This window comes from Dromiciops gliroides, chromosome 4 (genome assembly GCF_019393635.1).
Source record: "Dromiciops gliroides isolate mDroGli1 chromosome 4, mDroGli1.pri, whole genome shotgun sequence".
In the NCBI taxonomy this organism is placed as follows: Eukaryota; Metazoa; Chordata; class Mammalia; order Microbiotheria; family Microbiotheriidae; genus Dromiciops; species Dromiciops gliroides.
Genome location: NC_057864.1, coordinates 75,721,820 through 75,732,720, shown reverse-complemented (window position 1 = coordinate 75,732,720; position 10,901 = coordinate 75,721,820). Strand labels below are relative to the sequence as shown.

The 10,901-nt window shown below is 45.2% G+C and overlaps 1 protein-coding gene across 1 annotated transcript; it reads left to right on the top strand.

Annotated features, from left to right (window-relative positions):
* The first annotated feature begins 3,690 nt into the window (after positions 1-3,690).
* On the top strand, positions 3,691-10,664 carry RGS16 (regulator of G protein signaling 16). The gene is made up of 5 exons (XM_043964150.1): positions 3,691-3,916; positions 5,154-5,264; positions 6,202-6,263; positions 6,555-6,721; positions 8,931-10,664. Exons 1-5 carry the CDS (start codon positions 3,873-3,875, stop codon positions 9,153-9,155), a joined length of 609 nt encoding a protein of 202 aa, XP_043820085.1. The 5' UTR covers positions 3,691-3,872; the 3' UTR covers positions 9,156-10,664.
* Positions 10,665-10,901: the final 237 nt, after the last annotated feature.

Below are 10,901 nucleotides of genomic sequence, written 5' to 3'. Positions count from 1 at the left end.
CTGACTTGTTCATTCGTTTGTCAATTTGTATTTCTTTCTCTTGCTCTCTTTTAGGCTAGTGGGAAGGAACGCTAGACTAGGAATTCAGGAGATCTAGTTCTAGGTCCCAACTCAGTCAGTGTTTTGTTGGACATCTTAGGACAAATCAAGTGCCTCTGTTTTCTTATGTGCAAAACTGGGATCCCTCCTGTTTGGCTCTTAGGGGTAGGGTGGGAACATATATGTATATGGTTTTCTTTTTTCTTTCTTTTTTTTTTTTTTTGGTGAGGCAATTGGGGTTAAGTGACTTGCCCAGGGTCACACAGCTAGTTAAGTGTTAAGTGTCTGAAGCCGGATTTGAACTCAGGTCCTCCTGAATCCAGGGTCGGTGCTCTATCCACTGCGCCACCTAGCTGCCCTGTATATGGTTTTCTAAGGGTCTCATAAGACTTCAGATACATTCAAAATATATTCTCAAACCACTCCTGACCTAATTAATCCAGTTGATTAGGGCATGGTGCTAATGAAAATAAGCATATGGGTTTGATCCTGTAGAAGCTAGTATATTCCACATGGAAAACAACTGTCCCATGGTAACAGGCTTTCCTATAATAAAAGACTGCAGTCCTAATGCATGTACCAAATGTTTATAAATGCACATCTCTGCTCCATATTGAAAATGAGAGTGTGGGGTGATTTGGGAGCAAATCTATAGATACTATAAGGCAATAAATCAAATCGCAGTCCCTACTAATGGTCTTAGAAGTAGTCTTTACATATATAGGGCTGTGTACTATATGACAGTACTTCTCCTTATGCAATAACAATACCCTTTCCTTCTTCCCTTCCTTCCTTCCTTCCTTCCTTCCTTCCTTCTTTCCTTCCTTCCTTCCTTCCTTCCTTCCTTCCTTCCTTCCTTCCTTCCTTCCTTCCTTCCTTCCTTCCTTCCTTCCTTCCATTCCTTCCTTCCTTCCTTCCTTCCTTCCTTCCTTCCTTCCTTCCTTCCTTCCTTCCTTCCTTCCTTCCTTCCTTCCTTCCTCCTTCCCTCCCTCCCCTCTCTCCCCCCCCCCCCATCAACACTCTTAGGATAAAGAGCTGCTATTTACATTCTTCTGTATTTGACTGCTCTAGCGGTTTCAGAGGAATTTGAGGGTAGGACCTTTCTAAAGGCCTCAAGGTTTTACAAAATGGAAAGGACCTTTGTCTTTCTGCTGGACTCCAATGACTCCTGAGGAGAGAGAGGCTGATAACTTTGAGCAAGTCTGCCTCACTCAAATCTAATTCATGAGCAAGTTAAGACATAGCCCCCATGATATCATTGGTCCTCTGGGATAGACCAGTTCCACAGGCCACAAACCTAGGGAGGGGAATCCCAGTCAATAGACATTTATTAAGTGCCTAGGTACTAGGTACTGTGCTAAGCACTGGGAATACAAAAAGAGGCAAAAGACAGTCCCTGCCCTCAAGGAGCTTAGAATCTAGTGGAATCTGTTTTTGGAAAAGGAAACCTTTCCTTCATTTTGCTCTGTTAATGACCAATCTTACATTTCCATTTCTCCTTCTTCCTTATTTTCCCCTTATTCTCTTCTTGATCTTTTTGCCTTTTCCCCCCTCATGTCCTTATTTCTATTTTGTCACTTTTCTCTTTTTACTGTCTTCCTTCCCATTTTTTCTTATCCATTTACTTCCTTTTGTTTAGATGGTGTAGTAGATAGAGTTTTGGACCGGGAGTTAAGAAGACCTGAATTAAAACCCTCCTTCAGACAATGTTGGACCTCAGGCAAATCACTTGACTTCTTTCCTCATCTGCAGAATGGGGATAATAATAACACCTACCTTGCATGGTTGTTGTGAGGATCAATTATGATAATGTTTGTAAAGCACTTTGCAATGCTATATCAATATTAGCTGCTGTTGCTGCTGCTGCTGATTATTCCCTCTGGTTTTCTCCTCTCTATTGGGGCCCTAAACATACAACAGAGTGGAGTATCTTACAGTAAGCTTGGGCTAATACTTTGCAAGACAGTATTCTCTTCTGTGCCCCCTAGATGTCCCTCCATTAACTGAATAAAATCATTGTGCATTGACAAAGTGCTGTTGTTCCAAGGAACTAAAAATGTTCACCCCCTTATAGTCTCCTTTACCCTTAAGACATCCTTGTGTGAAGTGGGAACAGAGGGGATCAGCCTTAGGGGGTACAAGTCTGAGTTTTGAGGGGGAGGGGACTAGACAGACTATTGCTCTTATTTTACATTTGATGAAACTAAGGAAATAGTAGTGAAATACCTCACTAGTAACTGCCCTGGATTAAATACTAGGCTGGAAGAGGAGGTGGGAGTAGGTCCCTAATTGGGATGTTTGCAGAGAGCAGGACTGAGTGGAAGAAAGAAAGAAGTCTGGGACTCATAGGACCTGGGATCTACTACATGCCTGGCACATAGTAGGTGCTTATTGACTGACTATTGTCAACCTTGGGCAAGTAATTTTATTTCTGAGACTGTTCCTTTACCTGTAAAATGAATGAAAAGGTTGAACTAGGTGATCTCTCTGGTTTCTTCCAGCTCTAACATTTCATTGATCAATAAATCAATGAGGTTGTGTTAAGCACCTACTATGTGCTAGATGGTTGGGTATACAAAGAAAAAAATGAAACTGCCCCTGCCTTCCAGGAGTTTACATCCTATTGGGAAGACAACTTATGCACATATAAACAAACTACAAGGTAACTTTTTTGAGGGGAGGGGGGTATTGTGACAGCAAGGGAAATCAGAAAAGGCTTCATGTGGAAGATGGCAGCTTGAAATCAGTTGGTTTTAAAATTTTTTAAATTTTTTTGGTGTCTTTCATTTATTTATTTGTTCATTTGTTCGTTCATTCATTTATTGTTTTTTAATTAAGTTTTGAAGGAAACAAGAGATTCTAGAAAGGTGGCGGAGAAAGGAATTTGTTCTAGATATTTGAGAGGTCCAATGGCTTAGAGAGTAGAAAGTATGTGGAGGGTTGTAATGTGTAACAAGGCGGGAGAGGTAGGTTGGGGCCAGGTTATGAAGAGTTTTAAAAACCAAATAGAATTTATATTTGATCCTAAGAGCAATGGGGAGCTATTAGAGTCTACTGAGTAGGGGAGTGACCTAATCCATTTAGGAGTCAATTCAGTTCAAAAAACGTCAAACAGGACTGTATTCTAGGCCCCCAGAGTACAAGGCGCTGTGCCGGGCGCAGTATTAAATGGGAGAAGCAGCTTAGGTCCTTGCCCTTGAAGTGTTTACAATGTCAGCCTTCCCAGTGCTGAAGAACTCCCATGAACGCCCTGTCCACTCTACAATGCCAAAAGATTTCCCGTATTTTACCAAATAATGGAGAGGCTCTTGCTTCCTCTCATACTCAGCATCTAGCACAGTCCTCACTAACCCTCCCCGCCCCCCCCCCCCCACCACCTCCCGCTCCTTGGAACATTTCATTCATAGGAGGGGGTTACTTCTGTTGGTCCCATTATCCAGCCAATGGCTATGAACGCTACTTGCAAGGGATTGTCGGAGTCCCAGCTTTTGGCTCCTCACCCCAGGGCCCCCACCCCCTTCTCCTTCCCGTTATTACTGCGGGGAGGCGATCTTCCTTTCTCCTTGTCCGAGCCTGGCCCTGCGGCCCTTCCTATTGGTCAGAGCCCCGGAGCCCGCCGTCCCCTCCTTTTTTTCCCTTCCTCCCTCCTCCCCACCCCTCCTTCTGTGCTATAAAGCAGGCAGCGGCTTCTCGCCGGCAGCATTGAGTCTAACAAACACAAGCGTGTAAGTGACGCGCTCCCGAAGCTGCTATCTAAGAGTCTGCCTCCAGGAAAGAAGGGTCGCCAGCTCGCCACCATTCACTTCCCAGCCTGCTGCCCCGCGTCTGCCAGGATGTGTCGGACACTGTCTGCATTCCCCAGCACCTGTCTGGAAAGGTAAGAGCGTCTGCAGATTCTGGTCCCCCTAAAGTCGCCCAAGCTATAGGGGAAAACAGGCTTGGGGTGTGTGGCTGAGCTGCCCCCGGGGACCTCATCCATCGTCTAGTTCAACTAGAAAAGCAAAGGAACTGGTCCCGGAGCCTAAGGCTACGTGAGAAGACCAAAATAGAAGCGGGTCGGTCCCCAGTGCCGATCCTCCTTCGGGCACTCATCTTCAGCTTTCCCGGGATGTTTGGTTTGTATTCCCCAACCCCGCAATCCAGCCCAGTGCAGTCCTACGTGGAACTCCTCTGTTTCTAGTGAAAGGACTAAGAGATAGGGAAGAGAAGAATGACATTCCCAGCCTCCCCCAGCAACTGGTACCTGGCTAGTTGTCAGGGAGCTCTGGAGGGAGAGTAAAAGAAAACAAAGTTGGAAATGGGACAGAGAAGAATCTTACGTTGTCCCCCAAACACTATCATTAAGGAGACACTGAGAGAGAAGCGCCTGGGGCAGAGGGGCACATGGGTTTTGTGTGACTTTAATATAATATAATATAAAATACTTATCTATATCTACAGACACACATAAATGTATATGTATACATATACGTGTATACATGTGTATATATCTTGCTAAATGATACATAAATATGTATGTATGTATGTACACACACAAAGTAGCATGGCCCAATGCTGACCTTGCTTGGTCAGAAAGACTTGGGTTCAAGTGCCATCTCCACACAGACCTGTGATGTGACCCTTCCACCCCCACCCCCACCCCCACCCCCAGTCATTTACTCTCTCTGTTTCCAGAATTCTAAGTCCAGCTCTGAGGAGTTCTTTATTTTTATTGGCACAAGAAATTTCCTTACTAGGAGTTTTCTGTGACTGTGAAATGGCAGATCTAGGTCTACTCCATTTCTCCTCCTCCCCCTGAAATAAATCCTTCAAGTTATATACACGCAGATCTTTTTGAAACATTGAATAATACAAATACAATTTTGTAAACATGCAGGTCAGAGAGTATAAGCTCTTCCTAGGATAAGCTTAAACATTTTTTTTTTCGTATTAATGATGGTAAAAGGATTTTGGCTGAATTGTCACATCTCCAACTGCAAAAGGATAATCTTTTTCTTTTAGGTAATTGTAACCCTCTCTTGCTATTATGTTGAAGAGAGACAAGCCTGTTGAGTTAAGAACTTCCTTCCCCGGTCCCTTTGATAATACTTGGATATTTTTCCTTTGTCTTCTAGAGCCAAAGAGTTTAAGACCCGTCTTGGAATCTTCCTCCATAAATCGGAATCGGGGACCGAGAATGGGAGTGTCAGCAAGTTTGAGTGGGGCAGCAAACATAGCAAAGAGAAGTAAGTATTACTGGACATGAGTGACACTACCCAGAGCTGTCTCTTGGGAGGGTGAGCTGGGGGCAAACCAGAGTTCTGGATGGAAGTGAGTGAAAAGGAGAGACAGAGAGAGAGAGAGAGAGAGAGAGAGAGAGAGAGAGAGAGAGAGAGAGAGAGAGAGAGAGAGAGAGAGAGAGAGAGAAGTAGGATATTAAAGGGGATCTGGGCACATTCTTCCCTAAAATTTGCAGTAGAACACATCACTAAGCTCCTTGTCTCTGACTGGTTGCTGAGTGATTTTGATTTTGATTTTGATTTTTTTTGCTGAGTGATTTAATATGGGGCAATGTAGGGTTATAGACCATCAGCCAATAGAAGAACCCAAGACTGAATCTGCCATGTTGTAGAAGTCTCCCATTGAAAATATGTCTTGCATCTATAGCCAGAATCAAGAGAAAGCCCCAAAACCTTGTGGAATTTAGAAATAATTCTACTTCTAGATGGCTAGAAAATCACCTTTACGATGTGTGTGGAAGAGGCTATAGAATTGGTATTGGGAAATGGAGGTTCTTTTGGTTGGAAAAAAAACCAGGATGTCCCAGAATGGAGGTCTTTCCTTACATTCCCAGATAAGTGCTAGGTTTTCCTCTGGTGTTACTGGCCATCTCTACTCTTACTTAGGTGACTTATGTGATCAAGCCAAGAAGCTTTGCCTGAGATTCAATTTAAAAATTGATTTTGTACAAAATGCTAGGCTAGGTGCTATTGATACAGAAGCAAAAAAAAAAAAATTAGTTCCTGACCTTAAGGAGTTCACATTCTTCTATGATAATCCCAGCAGTATTGAGTTAGTCTATGAAAATATCACTGCCTGTCAGAGCTCTGGCTAGGATTTGGGGTAGGAAATCCATTTTGTGGGTGTTTTTTTTTTAAATATATCTTGACTTCTTTTCCACAGATTTGTTCCAGAAGATGTGTTAGGATGGAAGGAGTCCTTTGACCATTTACTGAACAGCAAAAGTAAGTTTGACATTGTCTGTGTGGGGGCTTGTTCCATATGCCGTGAGGTGTTTCAGACTCACTGTGCAGGGTGTTGAGGTCCTCAGAACAATGACAATGGGAGTAGACCATGCCCTGAAAGAGCCAGCCACAGGGGCTCATCTTTGTTCAGAATATCAAGTAAACAGCGCCAGGCTGGAGGAAATTACATGCAGTAATGGCCCCATTAACTCTAGTTATAGCCTCATTCTCCTTTTCTTCCATCCCTTAACTTAACCTTCTCTCTCACTGCTTTTCCCTTCTCTCCTGCAGGTGGGATAGCTGCGTTCCGGGCCTTCCTAAAGACTGAGTTCAGTGAGGAGAACCTGGAATTCTGGCTGGCCTGTGAGGAGTTCAAGAAAATCCAGTCTGCTACCAAGCTGGCTTCCAGGGCCCAAAGAATCTTTGAAGAATTCATCTGCAGTGATGCTCCAAAAGAGGTCAGTTAACAGAGATGGTCCAGAGGTCACCCACCTCTTGGCCTTGCCCCATCAGGGTGATGCTTTCTGCTTATAGGCCTGGAATTGGTGACTTAGCAGGGCCTGGGGAGGTGAGGTGAGGTGAGGGAAGAAGGAGCTTTCTCTCCCCTCCCTTGCCCTCCCTCTTCCAAGAATAATAATGTGCTCCTTTTACTGGAGAATGGTAGAAACCTTATGTTTAAAGGTGCTGTTGTGGAAGGCCAGGGGACTGGCCTGCAATCGTGGCTCTGCTCTATCAAATCAACAAGCATTTTTTAAGTCCCGACTAAGCTCTGATGTTACAAAGAACAACAAACCAACGAGACCCTGATCTCAAAGAATTTGTGGTCTAACAGGGGAAAGCAACATGCAGATGACTATGTACAAACAAGATACCGAGGGGATAGATTGGAGATTATCTCAGAGGGAAGGCACCGAATCAAGGAAAAGCTTCTTGCAGGAGGAATTTTAGCTGGGATTTGAAGGAAGCCAGGGAAACCAGGAGATGGAGACGAAGAGGAAGAGTTCGAGTTCCAGGCTTGGGGGACAGCCAGGGCACTGTGGTTAGCCCAGATGAATTTCTATCGGGTGTATAATGCAGTGAAAAGAGCAACAAACTTGGAATCACAGGACTCTCTGGACCTCAGGGTCCTTATATCTAAAATGAGGGTGTTGGACTGGGTGGCCTCTGAGGTCCTTCCCAATTCTTTTTTTTGTTTTGTTTTGGTTTTTTTTGCTGGGCAATGAGGGTTAAGTGACTTGCCCAGGGTCACACAGCTAGTAAGTGTCAAGTGTCTGAGGCTGGATTTGAACTCAGGTACTCCTGAATCCAGGGCCGGTGCTTTATCGACTGTGCCACCTAGCTGCCCGGTCCTTCCCACTTCTAAATCTATGACCTGATATTCAAGAGAGTTTTTCCTTCTTTTTCACTTCATTTAATAAAGAAACAAATGGCCAAGATTCGGGAAGATACAGTAGCAGTAATAAGGACAATAGCTGGCCTTTACAAAGTGTTTTATCTCATTTGGTCCTCACAACAACGCTGTGAAGTTGGTGCTTTTGTTATCCTCACTTTACAAATAGGGGAGCTGAGGCTGAGGAGAGGGCAAAGGACTTGTCCAGAGTCACACAGTTTCTATGTGTCTGAGATGGGGTTCAAACTCGTCTTCTTGACCCAAGGTCCAGCAGTCAATCCACTACGCCACCTAGTGGTCTAAACTGCCTCTCTTCTAGTACTTTCTGCTTAGCAAATGTGCATCTTGTAGTGTATTCTCTCACAAGAACTCCATATTTCTAAAGCTGTGTTTTAGAGATGTAGATATAAGCATAGAGAGGCCAGCAACAATAGCCCACTTTTGTATATGTTACTATGCATTTGGGTATGTCATTTCATTTAATCCTCATAACACCTCTGTGAGGTAAGGTGGTATAGGTATTTGTTGCTGTTTAGTCATGCCTAACTTTTTTTTAAAAACATTTTTTGCAGGGCAATGAGGGTTAAGTGACTTGCCCAGGGTCACACAGCTAGTTAAGTGTCAAGTGTCTGAGGCTGGATTTGAACTCAGGTCCTCCTGAATCCAAGGCCAGTGCTCTATCCACTGCGCCACCTAGCTGCTCCCCCATGCCTAACTCTTCATGATCGCCTTTGGGCTTTTATTTTTGGCAAAGATGTCAGAGTGGTTTGCCATTTCCTTCTCCAGCAGTATGGAAATTATTATTCCCAATTTACAGATGAGGAAATGAATGAGAGAGGTGAAGTGATTTGTTCGCCGTGGGTCATTCTCAGAGATGGACCTCAAGGTTCAGTTCTTTTTATTCTAAGCATAATATGGAGAATCTGATCCCACCTCTGACTTCAGGCCAGTTACTCATCTCTCTGAGGCTCACTTTGCTCTATAAAGTAGAGATGACAACAGGGACACCCACCTCACAGGTGGTTGGGAGGCTCCAGTGAGTTAATGTATGAAAAATGCTCTGCAGACCCTAAAGTGCTCTGTCAGTGCCAGTTATTGTTTCCACTACTGAGTCGTCTGAATTGGAAGAGCTAATTGATGAAAATTGAGATTGGATTCTCAGGTGTCTCAATGAGTCCTGTGCGCTTTTCTCTGCATGCCAGTCCTTCCTTTGGGATTGCTGGAGGGTGTCCTATCACCCCACCCATCCTGACGACTCTTTCCTCCTTCTTCCCCAGGTAAACATTGACCACGAAACTAGAGAGCTCACCCGGAAGAACCTGCAGGGAACCACAGCCACATGCTTTGATGAAGCTCAAGGGAAGACCCGAACTCTGATGGAGAAGGACTCCTACCCTCGATTTCTGAGATCAGCTGCCTACAGAGAGCTGGCAGAACAGGCCTGCGCTGCGGCTTCTACCTCCCAGTCTGGCCGCCGTGCGGGAGAATGCTCACACACCTGATCAGCCTGGTCGCACCCACACCTCTGGATGGGGCAGCTCTTTGGGGGAGGCAGGAGCTGCAAGGCAGTTGGGAAGGACAGAGAGAGGAAAAGCAGCTGAAACCTCATGTTCTGAACTCCAACTCTCCTGAAATGTTTCAGACTAACCTGCTAACAAAGGGAATGCTCCCCCCTCCCACTGTGGGAGGGAGCCAAAAGGAACAAAGGAAGCAGCTGGTCAATGGGCCCTTCTGGCTCCTTACATTCTCACTAGGACAAATGAGGGTTCCTGAGATGGTCAGTCTTTGGGGGAAATGGGTATAAATGGAAATACCTAAAGGGCAGAACTAGATGGGTGGTTTGCCTATTCATTAATTTGCTCAAACTCTGGGCAAAGAAGGCACCGTTGTTCTATTCCGGGACAGGGATGGCCTTATTCTGCCCCTTGTCTACCATCTGGAGTCTGAGCTGGCCCAAGAGCCCACCTGCAGCCCCTGTGTTTATATCTTGCCTACCTACAGCCATGAGTCAACAGGTAGGGAGCCGGGGGTGCCTGCAGTCAACCCAGATGAGGTTTTGGACCTCACTGAAAACATCCCTGAGTCAGTCATTGAGCCCTCTGTAGGAAACCATTTTGTTCTGGGGGAAGATATGTCTTAGACCCTTTCCTGCCCTTTGCCAGGCAAACAGAGTTGGGCGCAAGAACTGGAGAAAAATGAATTAGGTCCCCTGACTCCCAGTTCACGGTTCTTTCCATCACATCCCTACTTAATATGACAGAAGAAGGGAAAAGCGGCTGTTGGGTCTGGCTTTCAGCCTATGGATGGGAATTAGAATCACCAGGGACGGTTTGGATGGATGGAACTTGAACCAGAATTACGTTAGGTCAATGAGTCAAGGCTCTTTATGGAGTCTGGGAAAGGGCCTGACTCAAAGCATAGGGACAAGGCACAGGGTGGGACAGGGTCAGGGCACAGGAGGCAGGGCCTTCAAGAGCATCAACACCTTGCCTGTTTCATTCTAGCATTTCCGAACAAATGCATTCATCCTTGAGATGGCCACTCAGTTACCCAGACTGGAGAGAATAGTGATCTAGTGAGGCAGGTAGAGAGGGCTCCAGCATGTCTGACCCAGGAGACAAATGAACACCACCCTCTTAAGCTTGAGATCTCCTCCAGGGAAAAGCATTTTCAGTGTAATAGGGCATTGATTTAGCATATTGTTGTTGTTATTATTATTATTGCTGTTGTTGCTATTGTTATTTATTATTTGTAATGTTCAAATCCCTTAACCTGGAGGACCTCTCAAAACTAGCAGCCAGATTTTCCTTCTCTACACCCAAGTCTACCTCTGAGGCTGCCGGGAGCCCCTCACAGGAGGTCAGGAGCTCCTCACAGCCTCCATATGTGTTTATTTATTTATTCCGACATTTGGGACTGGTTTCCTACATGTGAATGAAGCCCATGATCCTCTATCCTGTTTGACAACATGTTACATTATGGTGAAATAAAGTGAAAGACCCAAATTGTGACCTCCGGTCTCGAGTGTCTGTGTGTGGAGACAAAGGGGATTGGGAAGGGCAAGGCTTCGGGCTTGAGCGGAGGGGGCCCGACGGCTGTGGCACTCTCTGATCAGCGGCTGGAAAATTCTCGGGTAGCTCACAGATGTGCCCTGTGCTTGGATGTCACAAGCAGACGTCAAGTGAAAGATGAATGTCTGCTCACCTGATAAGGGGCATGTTTATAAAGGGAAATGGGGGCTGGAAAGG

What these genes read in the sequence shown, in the direction of transcription:
- RGS16 (XM_043964150.1), top strand. Translation starts at nt 3,873, where the DNA reads ATGTGTCGGACACTGTCTGCATTCCCCAGCACCTGTCTGGAAAG. An exon ending in CCCAGCACCTGTCTGGAAAG is followed by an intron (nt 3,917 to 5,153) that starts GTAAGAGCGTCT and finishes TTTGTCTTCTAG; the next exon opens with AGCCAAAGAGTTTAAGACCC. An exon ending in CCATTTACTGAACAGCAAAA is followed by an intron (nt 6,264 to 6,554) that starts GTAAGTTTGACA and finishes TCTCTCCTGCAG; the next exon opens with GTGGGATAGCTGCGTTCCGG.